Source organism: Styela clava, chromosome 1 (assembly GCF_964204865.1).
Source record: "Styela clava chromosome 1, kaStyClav1.hap1.2, whole genome shotgun sequence".
Taxonomy (NCBI): domain Eukaryota; kingdom Metazoa; phylum Chordata; class Ascidiacea; order Stolidobranchia; family Styelidae; genus Styela; species Styela clava.
In genome coordinates this window covers 25,229,726-25,249,238 of record NC_135250.1, presented here as the reverse complement: position 1 = coordinate 25,249,238, position 19,513 = coordinate 25,229,726, and the positions used below count along the sequence as shown (strand labels likewise).

General features: G+C 33.1%; 2 protein-coding genes across 2 annotated transcripts; both read right to left on the bottom strand.

Moving 5' to 3' along the window:
• Positions 1-246: 246 nt before the first annotated feature.
• On the bottom strand, positions 247-6,928 carry LOC120335104 (uncharacterized). Its single transcript, XM_078116409.1, has 11 exons — positions 6,819-6,928; positions 6,068-6,227; positions 5,190-5,309; positions 4,781-4,911; positions 3,796-4,062; positions 3,624-3,726; positions 3,227-3,341; positions 2,836-3,018; positions 2,258-2,447; positions 1,425-1,595; positions 247-1,079 (listed from the first exon to the last, which is right to left on the bottom strand). Exons 1-11 carry the CDS (start codon positions 6,886-6,888, stop codon positions 964-966), a joined length of 1,626 nt encoding a protein of 541 aa, XP_077972535.1. The 5' UTR covers positions 6,889-6,928; the 3' UTR covers positions 247-963.
• Positions 6,929-9,737: 2,809 nt separating this feature from the next.
• On the bottom strand, positions 9,738-17,490 carry LOC120334947 (uncharacterized). The gene is made up of 11 exons (XM_039402464.2): positions 17,136-17,490; positions 16,589-16,748; positions 15,890-16,009; positions 15,482-15,597; positions 14,307-14,573; positions 14,133-14,235; positions 13,181-13,295; positions 12,799-12,981; positions 12,311-12,500; positions 11,664-11,834; positions 9,738-11,201 (listed from the first exon to the last, which is right to left on the bottom strand). The coding sequence occupies exons 1-11, from the start codon at positions 17,203-17,205 to the stop codon at positions 10,969-10,971; spliced, it is 1,728 nt and encodes a 575-aa protein (XP_039258398.2). The 5' UTR covers positions 17,206-17,490; the 3' UTR covers positions 9,738-10,968.
• Positions 17,491-19,513: the final 2,023 nt, after the last annotated feature.

Sequence of the window (19,513 nt, the reverse complement as noted above, 5' to 3'; positions counted from 1 at the left end):
TAGCAAAAAGTACGCTAATACATTGAACTATCGGGAGAAGGTTGCAAAAGTTGACCTTTACTCAGAGCGCAATTAAACTCTACTGAGGAAGCGTTACCTATTAAAAAATTTTTTTACTTCTCCTTGTAAAGTTTTATGAGCAACTACAGACTTTTCCTTCAACGATCTCTGCGCATTCAGTCACGTAGACGCAAGGAGCCTTTAAGAACTGGAATCGTTTTTTTATTGACGCTCAGATTAGAAATTAAAAATTAACAAATGAATGCACCGATTTAATGACAATGTTTCCTCAACTAGAAAATTCGAAAAGGATTAAACCTATGAACATAATGAATACATAACGAAACTATTTTCAGAGTATGTAAGTTTTCGAAATTGATAACTTGTAGTAAATTAGAGCATTAGTTATATCGAAAAATACAAATGAGTAAAAGTTTTTGCGTTAAACATATTAGCATGGGTTGTTAAGAACAAATTGCTCCGCAATAGAGCCCACAACACTCTTAAATTCGAATAAAATTCAAGGACGACGCAAAAAGATCAAGTGAAAGTGCAGTGAACCAATGCGAGGTCTTTTTCAAATCTCACACATCTAGTAGACGAAAACACAAATAACACAAGTTAGTTGTTAGGGTTACAACGATTAATAAAAAATTGGTGAATTTTTTTAAGTGAAGCTTTTTGATTTTCATTATTGCAGTATAATAGAAGAATTGTAGACCTAACAAAACTAAATGAGTCGTTCTCAATAATGTATGACAATACATGTTTACGACATAGCATAAAGAGCCCATTACTATCTAAGTGAGTAAGTGGATAGAGATAGATAATTGCTTGGTCCGACTGTAACATAGAAATGTCGATCGAGACCAACATGATTGTATGTTACAGGTTTACAGAGTGTTTTATAAACTTCAACATGTTTGCTTCCGTTTTGTGAAGATACTGTATATCTGAAGTTCGTTAGATGTTGTAATTTTCATAAGCTGATTCCACTTGTGTCCGGAAAGTTGTTGTAGAAATAGCTTGTTCGTAACCGGCAGTTCCTTCTAGCACGTTCGAATATGATGGTTGAGAAACTGATTAATTAAAACAAAAAGTTCAATTAACATCTATAGCAGAAATATCAATTATATTTAAAATATTGACGAACAGATGGCTCAAAGTGAGATACCTTTTAAAATGATTTCCAATATTTTTTCATATCACATAAGAGCAAATCACAAAATAATGCTTATCTTCATGTTCAAATATTTTTGCATTGATGATGACATTGACATGTCACATGTACTTGTTAAAAGTTTAAAATGTTTTATTGGCTGATAAAGAATAATATTTTATACATGGAAAGTTTAGACTATTTCAATGGTTGATCAGTTGAGTAATATTTTACTCATGAAATGAAGATTTTCGGATCCCATTACCTTTTTCTTGTATAGTTTCGTAATTCTGTTCTTTCGCTTCTGCCATTTTCTTTAAATTCTTTATCTTCCTCATCAGTTTGTATATGATTAGGGCAAAGACTACGTAGAAGATCAAAGGGATAAGAAAACCGATCACAAAACTGACGATATTGAACTCAAACGATTTGTTTTCTAAAATATTATATAACCTTAACAAAAACTTTAATATTAGATATTTTTTAAATAATATTGAAAGTTTTACTCTAAAAAGCTTAATAGTTGTTGACAAAATTGACTATATTTTCATTTCAAAACTGAATAGTTGCATGATCATTATTCTCTAATCAAAAAAATAACATTCTGAACAATATATATTTCAGTAAATGATTCCCAAACTTTCTTATTTTTTGAGGAACTGTATTTGGAGTCTCACGTCAACTGGTGTTTGCTACAATCATAAGTCACTGTCATAAAGTTTCGATTGGCATATTATATACCGTAGTTCTCGGAACATATTCAGATAGTATCTTATTTCCCTTTCCCTTGAATTATTTCCTGATACTTAAAATAATTATAACCTAATACTGATCAGGTTTCAGAACAAATCATACATCAATATAGTACATAAGCTTCATTGATATCGGTCCATTAATACCGAAAATGTTTTCAATATTTATGGTATTTTTACAGCAAGGATTGAAAACTAATTTGCGAAATCTATACAATTTAATTGAGATAGTGCGCCAGACACTCTTCATGAATTCCATATGAGTGAGTGAATTCGAAATGATTTCTCCCAATTGAGTAAAGCAAATGTAAATATGTGAAATTATAATAATTCAACTAATTTATACCTGTTGGATTTCCCACACAAGAACCTTCGACAGGCCAAACGCAATTAAATATTTTTATAGATGCCGAATAGTTACGATTTGGTTCTGGTTGAAATGAATACACGGATGATGACGTCACGTCTATGAGCTTCATGTCTATATTCGAGTTTGCATCTTGCGAAGAAACCGGAGCAGAAGTCAGATTCAATTCCTATAATTCATCAGACAAAAATTTGCTTCAGAAATACTCGTGTTGTTGCACTGTATTTCTAAATTTTTCACTAAAAATGACGTTAAAGATAAGTGATAGATAAGTTGATATGAGTGCAAAGAAACAAAACTTTGAGCTGAGTTGAATATAAATCGAATACAAAATATTTTTGAACACCATCTGTCATTAATATCAGTAGACAGCGGTACGTGGATCTACGATCGTAAGTGACAATATAAGTGGCTGTAAAACCAGTCAAACTTCACGTTCAGTGTGTACTTTATAACACGCGTATAAATTCTATATTCGATTTATAAATATACAGCCAAAGTTGTTAAAGAACGTGTGTTTCGAATAACTTGTGTCAACAATTGAAATATTGACTTACCACGGTATATGAATCACCAGTCTCCATCTTGTTAGATAATGTCCAAGAGATGACGCAAGTTTGTGTATTCTTGTACTGTATGATGGATGGTGATTCCACAGATAACGATGCTCCACCTGTTCTGGCCTTCCGGGTGGTAGAATAATTGGTTGTGCAATATTCTTTTGTTACACATGCAGTAACCTGTAAAAATGATTTTTCATGATTAATATAATAACACAATGTACAATTGAGCAGAATACTCTGGTAGCTTCTAACGTCCCGAAAAGATGGATTTCCTGCCCCAAATAGAACACGCAAAGTTATCCAATGTACGTAGGCCCTCTCACCATAGAAATGGAAACCACGAAAAAGAAATAGATGTCAACGATATATTAACATTATTGCTTACTTTGATTTGATAGGTTGTGGTAGGCAACAAACTGATTATTGTTGTTGACTGTTTCTCAGATGTTGGTGAATCCACCCATCTTGTTGATCCCCCCGAGGTCGGACTTACTTCTATTCTGTGTAAGAGAAGGGTGTGTACACTGACATAAAAATATTAATTGTTACGCGATGTCAATCATTATTTAATTTATACACAACTTCATGTATCTGTTTTTTACTGAGTTATAAGGTCTTGTGACTAGAATGTTGGAATTGGTGTTAATCAACAATCCCACTAATTGTAATGTTTTAACATTGGGAACCAGGTAACTTTAAAGTTTTTAGGTTTGTTTAGAGCAAAGAATAACAAAAAATGATTATAGAAATCGACAGTTAATTGTTCATAAAGATAAACTCACTTGTGCGTGAATCCAAGAGCATTTGTATGTGGTTGCCATGAGATTATCAAGTCAGAGTTGCAACTGCTATTTAATATTTCATGGATTGTGGGATTTCCAGCCACTGAAAAAAATACACAAGATTAATGAACAGAGATTACAAAAATACATAAAAATGAATAACGATATTTACTTTCATATGATTCATTTGTAGTTTTCCACAATTTACCAAGTCGATAACGACAACTATAGGATCCCGCATCTGCAATATTTGCGTTTTGAAGATTCAATGTTGCTGATCCAGTTTGTATCGTTTGATAAACTCTACTTGTAGTTGCGGTTGATACTTTGTTAGATGCTTTGTACCACTCAAATTGAGTTGCAGTGCTACAGTCTGTTGCAGTACACATTCTCTGGTTTTCATTGGGGGTTAGTATTTCCACGAAAGGGCCTTGAAACTCTGAAGCAAAATTTGTGAACTTCAAACCCGTAAATAACACAAATTGGTTCAGAATATTTACACAGGTTCATGTGAGCAGAATCACTGAACATTATAACTATCTGAATTGTATTCTATACAAAATAAAAAAAATAAATGAGTTAACAGTGATAGTGCAATTTTTTAGTCAACACTCTTTGAAATAGATGATTGAAGACAAATATTCGAAAGATTTTTGATTTATTATGATTGAAGACCATAATAAGCATGTGACAATAAGCAGTGGTACAGACAAAAATATAGATACTTGCATTGATGTAATTTGTATTTCTCATCTTCGAATAGCCCTTCTGAATATTTCTGATTTGACAATCTACTTTGATATATTAGATATATTGATACATATCTTTCGATTCATATTATTTACAATGTCGACCTTTCTGTACTTTATTTATCAAGACCTTCCTGCGCTATTTCAATGCATTCAACAATGAATTTTAATTTTGTATAAGAATTATATTTTGTCTTGTTTTCAATATTAAACTTATTGGATTCTCCCAAACTTCAGTTTAGCAAAGAAAGATTAATTTATCACGTGCTCATATAGCTATATATATCATAGAAAAATGATTATTGAGACAAATATGTATTTCGGTTCTCACCTCAATGCCATTTCTGATGAAAAAACATGAATAGCACTGTTTACTTGTGCGAGAACGAATAGAAAAATCAATATTACCTTTCTGGCAAATGTAGTAGAAGTTTTCATCACAAGATATATCAACCCAGTTATACACTTCTCTTCCAACTACAAGACAATCTTCAACAGCAGTATTACCTGTGGTCTCACCATTTGGTTGATTAGCTTTCCTGATAAATTCAAAACATTATTTTCTAAGCGGGCAAAGTATGACAGATATTGAATAGAGAAGACTAAATGAATTTAAACTTGGGATAGTTTATCTAATTGCGTGTAACAGACAATACCAATATTGAAGTTCTGCTATGGGGCAGTCACCTTTTCTATACTGTTAAGAATAATGAGAACTCCAGGCATATGAGCATTGAAAAATAATTCACGTCGCCAAATACAACGATTTTGTTATTTGCAACAAAATTTTTTTTTTAAATGAAATTGTAAAACAAACCAGTTATGATATCCCACTTCTCCTCTCATTATCAGATCAGTACCATCTTGCCATTTCCAATCTCCTTCGGTAGCTATGTCGTTTCCCCCGATATAGAAAGTGTTCAAACCCCAATTAATTCTGCAATTCATTTGTTGAAACAAGAATAAATGTAACAAAATAAATTGAGGCAATCCATAATCTAATCTCAACAAACTCTCACAGGGTTTATCATGAAAAAACAACAACCTTTTGCCATACATTACACGGAAAAGTTTTCTTTGCTGCTTATTTGACCATAATTGCAATAAAGTGTTGAAATATGACATGTCAACGAGAATGAAATTTTGCAGTCAAAGTGAGCTTTGAGATAAACGTCTTTGTTCAACGTCGGGAAGCGTGTCATGAAAAAAACGTTCGATTTTGATAAATTTTTATACGTAGTTGTCTACAGTTATCTGTCATCTGAAGAGTCACGTTAACATTTACAAATTACGAATGTTTATACCGAAATTGTATTTTTCTGTATATCTAATTATTTCATGCTACGGTCGACGTGGACCAAATAGTAAAACAGTTGATTAAACAGTTATCCGAATTTAAGAATTTGACGATTGCTAAATATAATATTTCCGAAATATTGATAAACCAAATTATCATATTCTTGAAAGCGAAAAATATCATTTAGTTCCTTGCATAGCAGTTTAATCGACAAGGAACACAGTTTATTGTTCACTACTCATTGCAGCTAATCATCGTCAGCAATGTTTACTATAGTTGCATTTGTAAGCTTATTGAGTAAAAATAATACCAGATGGAAAAATCAGATAAAAAAAAGTCATTTTTTTGATAAATTGCGTGCATAAATTGCGAGAATACGTTTAAGCAAGTTGACCCACTCAAAAGTTGCATTGATGACGTCAGTCATTCTTTGATTATCAACTTTTGCCAAGTAACCTCCGACTCCTTCACAAAAAGATTTTGCCTCCCCATAGTTTTTCTTTGGATCCTCAAAAAAGTTCAGTTGGTACTGATCTACGCATTTTGTTTTCCATGGAGCTATGTGAAAAAATTAAATAACAATGATATTGTGTTAAGTCAGTTATTATTGGAAAAAGAATCATAATTGATTTCTCGTGGAACAGTGGAAGGACGTAAGAAATGTCAATGATATTACCAAAGAATATTTATATATTAAATTAGAAAAACCGAAGGCAGAATCACAAGTATAAACCAGCACATTTGAAGTTTTTGCTTAGGGATTTTTATAAATAAATTAATTTGCTTAGCGCAAAACATGAATATCTTTTCACAGTTTTAAAAAAAAATAATGTCATTACATTTATTGATATTCCCAAAGAATATTCATATAATAATTAAAATAACCGAAGGCAGAATCACAAGTATAAACCTGCACATTTGAAGTTTTTGCTTAGCGATTTTTATAAATAAATTAATTTGCTTAGCGCAAAACATGAATATCTTTTCACAGTTTTAAAAAAAAATAATTTCATTACATTTATTCCACTGTTCACAGATATCAGTAAAATGAATCTATATGTATTTTGCTCAAAGCGTTGCAAACAAACACAAGGACAACAACATTCATTTTAATATGCAACATCGATATTTAGAAAAAAATTGTCTTACTTTGTGCATGAGAGACTCCAAGTAGCTTGATTGTAAAAACACAAATTAATAATATTTTAAACGCGTTCATCTTTGTTTCATTTCAATATTTACTAGACTAAAACATTGCTGTGAAAGTAGTAGTGAAAGTTATAATCGTTTGTAGTGAATCAATCACACTCTATTCTATCGTAACTTATGAAATATCGTAATATGTTGCATTAAAATGTTTTCAGTTTTACGTATCTTATATTCACACCTCTTCTCTGCAATAAGCTATCAGACATCGGGTTTCAAATAAATGTGTAAAAAGGCACACAGAAATACGTAACAAGACACCCCATAAAGTAGTGACAGGGTGTCCTCTTATATACTAACGATACAATACAAATACACACATTCGAGCAATCAGCGTGAAGTGCTACAAAAACACGAAACGGCCATCGTTGCAATTCAGAAAATGAAATCGGAAAAATGACATATCTGCCACTTTTCATATCGATTCACTTGCCTAAATTACTGCAGAGATCCGCAATGTTTAAATCCCTTTCTTTAAAACGTTATCACACACGTCATCAATCAACTATAAACAGCCTGCTACCGTTTGAATATTTCATTCTCAATATTCGTTGGTGACTGTGTTCGAGTATCAGATCTTCGCGTACCAGCACATCAACGCAGCATTAAACGTATGACATTTATTCATAGGTGCTAGCATACGTTGATAATTTATTAACATAACAATACCAATTCCCTCCTCGACGGGAGGACATTTGTGGGCAGGGTATCTAGGAACTGGCAAATCGATATTGCTCTTTCAATTACACTAGCAAGGCTGAGCTGTGCGCCTTCTTTTACGCGCAAGTCATGTTATAAAACGTCTATTAGGCATGCGTTTGAAACACACACACACATGAATGTGCTAGTTATATTTCTGGTATTTCTGTCATGATATGTACAGTATTTTTGAACACAAATGGAAATGGATTTACCATATGATTATATAAAATATATATGAATAGTTTTGTTTTTCCGAGGTTCTACGACACCCGATATTTCAACCAAAGTTTTGTTGTTGCATTATAATTCATGAAAATACCTTTTTTAACAATCGCCCTCCCTGTAGATATATTTGAGCATTGCTCTAATGTGATGATATATTATATATGAATATATGTCTTAAATATTGCAGAATCGAACAGGATACCAGTCGTACTCAAGCTTGTGAAGGCGTTATTATTAATAGTGGAAGCCTATAGGAAATCATTGAAATATAAGGGCTATAAGCCATCATGACCGCCCATCGATTAATATTTACCAATCTGGTTTCAATTTTAAATTCAATTGCAATATCAATTTCAGTTTCAATATTTCCATCACAATTTTTTAATACCGTTTTTCCCTAAGTTTCTAATTAGGTAATTACTGAAACTCTCTTGTCAAAATAGTGTCAAAAACCTATGTATATACCCTTTCAGTGAACTAATGACTATATGGGAAATTCCGAAATAACCTGGCATGTTGTACTTTGTAATGGATACTGACTCTCAACAACAAAAAACAAACAGAAATAAAATCTTTCAAGATTTTTATTGACGCCCAGTATAGTGAAGTAGTCGTCTACATTATTTGTTAATGGAAGCAATAAATTCTTAGAATATATCTTAATATGTTTACAGTTGTACGTATCACGGATAAGTAAAAACTCCCATAAAATTTCATGAACAGACTCTCTTTTGTATCGAACTCACTAATAATGAGTTCCAACATTTTGGAAGAGTATGTATGAGGGCACTACGTAAGCTACCCATAATATCTATCAATAAATGCAAGACCCGTAACATCGAGAAAACTTTTTGTTTAATTCAATTTTAACAATGTATCAATAGATTTATGAAAATAAAGATAATGGTGGCATAAATTTTGAATGGAGGTATTGTCCATAGCCGTATGTACCCTAGCGCATTTTTCATACAATGGGTCACGAATATCCACGAGTCCAAAGAGTTCCCACGATGCATAGTACAGCTGTGCATATAGCGTATGCGATGGTATTGTGATAAACCGCTGCGACATGCAATCGTCTTGAGGTATCTAATTTTTTTTTAATTGAATCAAGCTTTTTTTCTGATATTGCTTTGAATCAATTGAAATTGGTATTGATTCAAATCGCTTTGATTCGAAATTCTAAAACTTACATATTTCAAGTCAGCACCATATTAGGGTCGTCCGGGACAGGTTTATAACGAATATATGGATTGATTGAATTCCGAAAAACGCCCAGATTTCATATTCATTCGTGTGTACACTCACTTCCGATTTTCAACTCGTGAAATAAAACGTTGACACAAATATTCAGCTTGAAATCCCGAGGTTTGTCACAACAGATTAAGATATTTCAATAAACAGAAATCATCTTGAAATGCAATCACACAGAAGTACGCGCAGCCATGCGTGCGACACCGGTGGCGGTATAACGAGTTTGCGAGAAACGAAATGTGGGTTTGGATCTGCGATGAAATATAGGGGTATATAAGTAGAAAACTGGGTAATGTAAGGACATCATGGCAAAAAAATATGTTCAGAGGATCTTTGTCGAACCAAAGTAGAAAAACACTGCGCTAGACGCGACTGAAGTAATGTAGAGAAGGCACACGAGTCTTCTTTAAATAAATGTGTTTTAAAAAAGTCAATCATATGACGCTCTTAGCAAAAAGTACGCTAATACATTGAACTATCGGGAAAAGGTTGCAAAGGTTGAATTTTACTCAGAGCACAAGTAAACTCTACTGAGGAAGCGTTACCTAATAATTTTTTTACTTCTCCTTGTAAAGTTTTATGAGCAACTACAGACTTTTCCCTTACGATCTCTGCGCATTTAGTCACGTAGACACAAGGAGCCTTGAAGAACTGAAATCTTTTTTTTATTAACGCTTGGATTAAACAATTTTACATTGAATTCAGACATGATGTAGCTAATTAATCTGCCGATCATCTCGACATATCATAAATCGAATGATGAAAATACGGAGATATAATAAGTCAAAAACTAGTTTTGGATAAAAACATTCCTCCTCTAAATTAAGTTTCTGTAGACCTAATAGTCTCATGCCATTCAAAGATTGACAACAGTCATTTCAATAAGAAATTCCGCCATTATCAAATCACGAGACTTTTTTGTTTGTCGAAACCTCAATCCCGCGTTTGGATTCGCCAATTATTGTATAGCAGTAAGCGTAAAACGTAACGAAATTGAAAATTGACAAATGAATGCATGGATTTAATGACAATGTTTTCTCAACTAAAAAATTCGGATTATAAATATGAACATAATGAATACATACCAAAAATATTTTCAGCGTATGTAAGTTTTTGAAATTCATATTTTGTAGTAAATTAGAGCTATTGTTCTATTGAAAAACACAAATGAGAAAAAGGAGTTTGCGTTAAACATATTCGCATGGGTTGTTAAGAATGAATTGCTTCGTCATAGAGCTCAGAACACTCTTAAATATTTCAAGAAATGAAAAGAAAAACGAAACAAAAAGGTCAAGTGAAAGGGCAGTATACGAATTAACTAGACCAACGCGAGGTCTCTTTAAAAGTTTACTTACACAATCTGGTAGTTTAAAGTTCTCTAGCGTCAGCTGGTGGCGGGTTGTGAAATTAAAATAGACACATCACCACCAGGACGAAACGCAGCGCTTATTCTACTCATAGTATATTTTGTGGTTAACTTTTGAAGAGCTTCTCTCACCATTGTGACGGAAACACAAAAAACACTAGTTAGTTTTTAGGGTTACAACGATCAATAAAAAATTGGTGGATTTTTTTAAGTAACGCCTTTTGATTTTCATTATTGCAGTATAATAGAAGAATTGTAGACCTAACAAAACTAACTGAGTCGTTCTTAAGAATGTATGACAATACATGTTTTAGACATAGCATAAAGAGCCCATTACAGTCTCAGTGAGTAAGTGGATAGAGATAGATAATTGCTTGGTCCGACTGTAATATGAAAATGTCGATCGACACCAACATGACTGATTACTCAATAGCTAAGAGATTGTATGTTACAAGTTTACAGAGTGTTATACCAAATGCAATATGTGTTCTTTCATTTTGTGATATTTGAGTAGAGTAGAGTAATGTATAGCTGTACAGTAGTTCATTAGGCGTTGTAAGTTTCGTAAGCCGACTCCACTTGTGCTTGCTTAGTTGTCGCAGGAAGAGCTTGTTCGTAACCGGCAGCTTCTTGCAGCACATTTGAAGATGATGGTTGTTCGTAAGCTGACTCCACTTGTGTTTGCTTAGTTGGCGCAGGAAGAGCTTGTTCGTAACCGGCAGTTTCTTGCAGCACGTTCGAATATGACGGTTGAGAAACTGGGTCGTTGGAAGAAGTTGCTGTTTAATTGAAAATAAAGTTTAATGAACACTTAGAGAAGATATATCAATCATGTTCAAAATATTGGAGGAGAGATGGCGTACAGTGAAAAATTTTTCAAATTGAATTGGAATAATTTTTTAGGATTTGAGAGCAAATTACAAAATGATGTAAAAATAATGTGAAATAAAACCTTCGTATAATTACTAAAACGTACAAAAATACTAAACCAATCTATCTAAAATTTCGTAATCTAAGATAGAAATGACTCCTGAGAAGGATTTTACTTTCATTTTCTTGGACAAATTTCAAGTGACGCTTTTAGATTTTCATTATTGGTAAATAATACGTTTTCCAATATTGCTTATCGTCATGTTTAAATATTTTTGCATTGATGATAAAAGAAAAGCTGTTGAACATCATATGTACTTGTTAAAAGTTCAGAATATTCTATTGGCTGATAAGGAATAATATCCCATTACCGTTGTCTTGTATAGTTTCGTAATTATGTTCTTTCGCTTCTGCAATTTTCTTCAACTTCTTTATCTTTTTCATCAGTTTGTATATGTTTAAGCCAAAGACTACGCAGAAGATCAAAGGGATAAGAAAACCAATTACGAAACTGACGATGTTGAATTCGAACGATTTCATATCTAAAAAATTACATTACCTTTCCAAAAACTGAAAGCTTTGGGCCTGTAACAGGCACAACTCAATGCTTATTGAGGAAATGACAAAATGCCCATTTCAAAAATAAAAATCTGAATGGCATTATTCCTAAATCAAAAGATCGCTTTTCTTTACAATAGGTATTTCAGTAAGTGTTTCTCAAATTTCGTTATTTTTGGAGGAAATGACTGGTGTCTTCTAAAGTCATAATTCACTGTCATAAAGTTTGGATTGGTATAAGACTCTAATATACTCGTATATGATTTGTATCGTGTTGTTTTGCTCTGTAAAAGCAAGGATTGAAACTTAATTTGCGAAATCCCTACAATTTATTTAAGATAATGTACCAACCACACTTGATGAGTTCCACATGTGTGACTGAAGTTTAATGAACTTCAAATTGAGTAAATGCAAATATTCGAAATATTCGCAACTTATAATATTTGAATTCAATTTATACCTGTTGGGTTTCCTACACAAGAACCTTTGACAGGCCAAACGCAATTAAATATTTTCATAGATGCCGAATAGTTACGATTTGGTTCTGGTTGAAATGAATACACGGATGATGACGTCACGTCTATGAGCTTCATGTCTATATTCGAGTTTGCATCTCGTGAAGAAACCGGATGTGAAGTTAGATTCAGTTCCTATAAATCATCAGATAAAAATTTGCTTCAGAAATATTCTTGCTCTTGCAATGTATTTCTAAAATTTTCACTAAAAATTCCGTTAAAATTGGTGATAGATGAGATGTTGAAAAAGTTGAAAAATTTACGATCGTGAGTGACGGAGTGGGTATATATTAAGTCAAACTTCACGACCCAGTGTGCACTTTATAATATATACGCGTATAAATTCTAAATTTAATTTATATATCTTCATACAAAGTTGTTGTAGAACATGTGTTTCGAATAACTTGTGTCAACAATGCAAGTATTGACTTACCACGGTATATAGGTTACTAGTCTCTGATTTGTTAGATAGGATCCAAGAGATGACACAAGTTTGTGTATTCTTGTATTGTATAATAGATGGCGATTCTGCAGATAACGTTGCCCCATCTGTTCTTGCCTTTTGGGTGGTAGAATAATTGGTTGTGCAATTGTATTTTGTTACGCATGCAGTAATCTGCAAAAATGAATTTTCATGAATATCATAATAACATAATATACAAGTTGGGAAGAATACTCAGGTAGTAATAACGTCCTAAAAATAGATATTTTCTGCCACAAATAGAACAAACAAATTAATTCAATGTACCTTGACTATCTCGTCATAAAAAACTATAATCACAAAAACGAAATAGGTGTCAATCAATATTGCTTACTTTGATCTTATAGGTTGTGGTTGGCAACAAACTGGTTATTATGGTCGACTGTTTCTCAGATGTTGGTGAATCCATCCACCTTGTTGATGCCCCTGAGGACGAACTTACTTCTATTCTGTGAAACAGGAGTGAGTTTACAGTGATATTCAGTGGCGTAGCATCCACCCCCGCAACCCGCGCGGTCGCGGAAGGGCCCACAGCACAAAGGGGCCCAAGCGGTTAGAATTTAGAAATTTAAGCCGCAAACCAAATGCTACAGTGCAAACCAAGTAATGCACATCTTATAACGTTGATGTTAGTTCTGCTCATATCGTTTTGTTACGTAACAATGCCAGGGAGTCGTCGATTTTCGGCGTCTTGTGGTTTGATCGCACCGGCAAAATTACGAAGGCTGTCAGAATGATGTCGAAAGCAAAACCTCTCAGTGGCGCACAGAAACGCAGAAAAAGGGCAGAAGAGAAAGAACGTATGAAAAATGAAAAAAATTAAAGTTACCACGATAAACAGCAAATTTTAGGTTTCCATTGCCTTTTTATAGCGACATGTTATGCTTTTTGACGAAATAAAAAAAGCGTTGTTTTAGCTTATGTCCGAGAGTTTTTAGGGTCAATTCCACGAAATATTTTTGCGGGGGGGCCCACGAGAGTCTTGCTACACCACTGGTGACATTGATACAAGAAACGTGTACACAAAATATAAATCGTTGTTTGATTTATAGAAATTTTTATGTATCTGTTGGTCTTGTGCCTAAAAGTCGTAGCTACCCATGATGTTGTCGCAAGCTAAAGATTCCTGGTACAAACTTTTTGTCAACACTCATACCAATTGTAATATTCTTGACAATGCAAACCGAGTAACTTTGGGTTTTAGAACTTGAGTAAAGGTTTGTTTAGAACAAAGAGGTACAAAAAACTCATATAAATTGACATTTAAATATTTATGAAAAACTTACTTGTGTGGGAATCTAACAGCATTTGTATGCGGTTTCCATGAGATGATCAAGTTAGGGTGGCAGTTGTTATTCGATATTCGATAGATTGTGGGATTTCCAGCCACTGAAAAAAGGATTTACGCAAGATCAAGTAACCGAGATTACGAATATATAGAAATGAATATCGATATTTACCTTCATATGATTCAGTTGTAGTTTTCCACAATTTACCAAGTCGGTAACGACAACTATAGGATCCCGCATCTGCAATATTTGCGTTTTGAAGATTCAATATTGCTGATCCAGTTTGTATCGTTTGATAAACTCTACTTGTAGTTGCGGTTGATACTTTGTTAGATGTTTTATACCACTGAAATTGTGTTGCAGTGCTGCAGTTTGTTGATGTACACATTCTCTGGTTTTCGCTGATGCTTAGTATTTCAATGAAAGGGCCTTGAAGCTCTAAAGCAGATTTGTGAACTTCAATAACTCAAATTTGGGTACTCCTGAAGTATGCGGACCCAGATGTTGCATAACCTGAACCCTAACATGTTACACAACCTGAGTTCAGGTTGTGCGCCATCTTGGTGCGCATACTTCAGGAGGTCCCAAATTTGTTAAGAATTAGAAATAAAAATTATCTATTTAGATTGGTTCGTGTCAGGAGGAATAATGAACAATGAAACTATATATAGGTATAAGAATTCTGAATCATATTTTTATATCAAATAAAAAATAGATGAATTAGCAGTGTTGTTTCAATTTTGTACGCAACATGTTTTGATGAAAAGATGACTTAAGACAGATAATCGGAAGTTTTCTTTTAATGCTCTAATTAGCAGTACGTGGCACCGACACACAATATGAATACTCGTATCGATACGATTTGCATTTATCTGTTTCAAATAACCCATGTGAATATTTCAGATTCGACAATCTACTTTGATATATTAGGCAAATTTTTACATAGATTTTAATTCCTATTTATTTATACTGGTGATTAAATGCTGCTTTATGTCTTTAGGTGCTATTTGCCATGACTCAAAAACTAGTCGGAAGACCGACCTGTCATTCAACGTTGTAGATCTTCCCATCCATCAATGCCTTTCCGGGATATTTCGAATGAATTTAATCTTTGTATAAGAATTAAATTTTGTCTTATTTTCAACATTAAAAACTTATTATATTCTCATAAATTGCAGTTGATGAAGGCAAGAAAAATTTATCAATTACTATAGCTTTGCCATAACAAAGTGATTATTGAGACAAATTATTCTTTTCTATTCCCTCCTCATGGCCATTTTTATCAAAAAAAAACATGAATATCACTGTTTAATTGTACGAGAACGAATATGAATAATCAATAAAACCTTTCTGGCAAATGTAGTAGAAGTTTTCATCACAAGATACATCAACCCACTCATACCTTTCTCTTCCAACTGTCAAACAGTTTTCAGCAGTCCCACCATTTGGTTGGTTATATTTCCTGATAAATATAAATGATAAGATTGGTAAATTCATAACATTATTTTCAAAACGGGCAAAGTATACAGGTTTTGAATAAGAGAAGATTGAATGAATTTGAACTTGGAATAGTTTATCTAATTGAGTGTAACAGACAATAGCGATATTGAAGTCCTGCATGCAGTGGGGCATGTATTTTTTCTACTGTTGAAAATAATGGAAACTGCACGCATACGAGCATTAAAAAATATTTTACGCTGCCAAATACAACGCCTTTATTTTTGAATTTTTTAAAATAAAATTATAAAACAAACCAGTTTTGATATCCTGTTTCTTTTTTCATTATCACATCAGTACCATCCGGCCATTTCCAATCTCCTTCTTTAGCTATGTCGTTTCCACCGATATAGAAAGTGTTATCAATCCATTTAATTCTGCAAATTGTTTGTTGAAACAAGATTGAATGCAACAAAAGAAATTCAATCAATCCCTTATTTATCCCAACAAACTCTCAAATGTAAATAACAACCTTTTGCCAAATAGTGATATACCAAATTATCACATTTTTGAAAGCTAAAAAAATAAGTCATTGTTTTGTGCATAGCAGTTTAATTGACAAGACATACAATAATAGCACTTGTTGTATTTGTACGCTTATTGCGCAGAAATAATACCATACTTATGTTACCAAACGCGTCAAGCGTGTCACAAATTCATGATCACCGCAAGAATAACAAGTTAAGGGGTGTACTTTCTAATAAACATAAATTCTCAAACCTACAAAATTATTTTCATAATTTTTTTGCCATTGGCTCACGTGCGAGAAAAGAAAATGATCGGAAATGCCCTCTATCATCTCACGACACAAAATGTATTTATAGACTTTTATCAAGTCACAAGTAAAAGTATACACGAAATGGGCTGAGGGGGCAGATAGAATGAATATTTAAAGTCATTTTCTAGATAAATCACGTGCATAAATTGCGTGAATACGTTTAAGCAAGTTGACTCACTCAAAAGTTGAATTAATGACGTCAGTAATTCTTTGATTATCAACTTTTGCCAAATAACCTCCGATTCCTTCACAAAAAGATTTTGCCCCTCCATAATCTTTCCTCGGATTATTGAAAAAGTTCAGTTCGTACTGATCTACGCATTTTGTTTTCCATGGAGCTATATGAAATCAAATTAAACACCATTGATACGATGATATTTAGAATTCAGTCATTAAGTGATAGAAAAAGAATAATAATTGCTTGGTCATGGAACGGTAAAAACGTAAAAAATGTCATTGATATTACCACAGAATATCGAGATATTAATTAGAATAACCGAAGCATTCAGATTTGAATAAGAAGATTAGTTTACTAAGAGCACAAAATATGTATGTCTCTAGAGTTTCACATTAAAATCATGCTATTTTATTTTTTTCATTGATCGTAGTAATAACAATAAATGAATCAGTATATATTTTGCACATAGTATTGCATACAAGACAAACACAAGGACAACATTTACTTTAATATGTAACATCGATATTGAGAAAAAAAATGATCTTACATTGTGCATGAGAGAATCCAAGTAGCTTGATTGTAAGAATACTAATTAATAATATTTTGAACGCGTGCATTTTTGCTTCAATTCAATATTTACGAGACGAAAACACTGCTATGAGAGTAATGGTAAAACCTGTAATCTCCTTTAGTGAATCAATCACACTCTATTCTATCGTAACTCCAGAAATACGCTAATATGTAGGCTCAAACTGTTTTCAGTTTTATGTATCTTGTCTACAATAAGCTATCAGACACCAGGTTCTACACGGATATGTATGAATACGTACAGAAATATGTCACATGCCACATCCATAAATGAGTGACATGATGTGCAGTTATATACTAACGATACAATACAAATACACACTTTCTTATTCAAGCAATCAGCGTGAACCGCTCCAAAAACACGAAACGGTCAAAGCTGCAATTGAGAAATTGAAATTATGACACATCTGCCATTTTTCATATCAATTCACTCGCATAATTACTGCTAAGATCAGTAGCGTTTAACCCCGTTGATTCGAAACACTTAATCACGCAGTAACTGATCAACTATAAACTGTCTGATACCATTTGTTCATTCCTAATATTCGTTGGTAATCATGTTCAAGATGCAGTCCTACGTGTGCTAGCCCATTAACGTAATATTAATCTTATGACATCTATTCACAAGCTACGCATACGTTGATAATTTATATCCAAAAATACCAATTTCCTCCTCACCGGGTCGACGGTCCTTAGTCATTTTCTGGAAAGGCTCAGGTCGTAACGCGCCATTGATAAAATTCAATATACGTGGGAAGTATAACTAAGAACTGGTGAAACAATGTTGCTCTATCTATTGCACAAGTAAGGCTCAGCTATTGCTCTTCAATTACGCGCCAGTAATGTAATAAAAATCTACTAGGCTATTTATTATTTGAAACTCACATAGGCACAAATTTGCTAGATATATTTATACCTCGCTGGTCTTTCTGCCATGGTGTATTTTTGAACACATGTGAAAATGAATTTATCATATCTTTGTATGAAATACATATATATAAATAATTTTTCCGAGGTTTTCGAAGGCCGATATTTTAGCCAAATTTGGTTTGTTGCATTATAATTCATAAAACTTGTTTGACATTCGACCTCCCTATAAATATATTCGGGCATTGCTCTATACATATCGTCACGCTAATAACCGAATTGCGTAGGTCATTTTTGGCGATTTTGAGTATTTTATAAAATAGGTATTTATGTAATGCTGCGCACCTGTCTGTTAACTCAGATTTTATTTTAAGAATTTCGAAACCCATAAAAATGGAGATTTGGTATGACATGCACTTTTATGCAATTGTTTCGTCATAATGAATTATCATTGGTATCGCAGGACTATTGTGACATCACAAAGGCGAAATAACCTCTGCGAGGTATTTTCGAGTTTTTGCATCTCGGATTCTAGCTTAGCGCGTACTAATTTGAATTTATACTACAGTATAGGAAGACGTGCACTAGTGATATTCACTGTCCGAGTCCAATTCACCTTGGTTGGCTTTTATATTGGGTGCATTGCTGTTTTATTCTTTATATTTAATCTTAGTCTTATTTCGGTGGGTGTGCAGAACGTGTTATATTATTGAAATATATATTTTTAAACATAAAAAATAATGTAATTAAAACTGATTAGCTATTTTTGGAATTAGACATTGTAGATACTGAAAATTACATTCGTTTTTGGAATGTTCAGTTTTTAGGACTGGTGCATATAGTAAAGTTGCAAAATTGCGTATGTCCCCAAGTCATAGACACATTTCTGCCTAAGTCACAGTGCGCCATTATGACGTCACTTAACTGCGTCATACAAATTAACTTGAATCTGGCTACGATCAAAAAATTGAACCATGGCCAATTATTGATTCTCAATGGCATAACAATTTCATTAGGAAGATTTTTACGTTTTTCTCAAAACTGCTAAAAATGACTTACGCAATTCGGTTATTAGCGTGACGATTTGTCAAAATATTGCAGAATAAAACCATCATGGCCTGGAATTCAATTTCAACTAGTAAGAGACAATGCATTATAGCAGCAAAGATCTCATACATGAAATTGGAATTTACGTAGAACGTGATCACATTTTAGATACTAACAAAATACCCTCTGGTTGAATATTAATTTTCGTTTTCAAAAATATGATGACATGAATAAGTAAATACATAAATGTATAATTTCTGCCGAAGTTAACAAGTCAAGGCATCGAGTGCAGTATTGATTTACAAGTTTTGGCATAATCTTGTATGAAATTCACTCATTTGCTTATGACGAGGTCAGCAACCTACGACCCGCGGGCCGCATCCGGTCAAAAACCTATGTATATATCCTTTCAGTTAATTAACG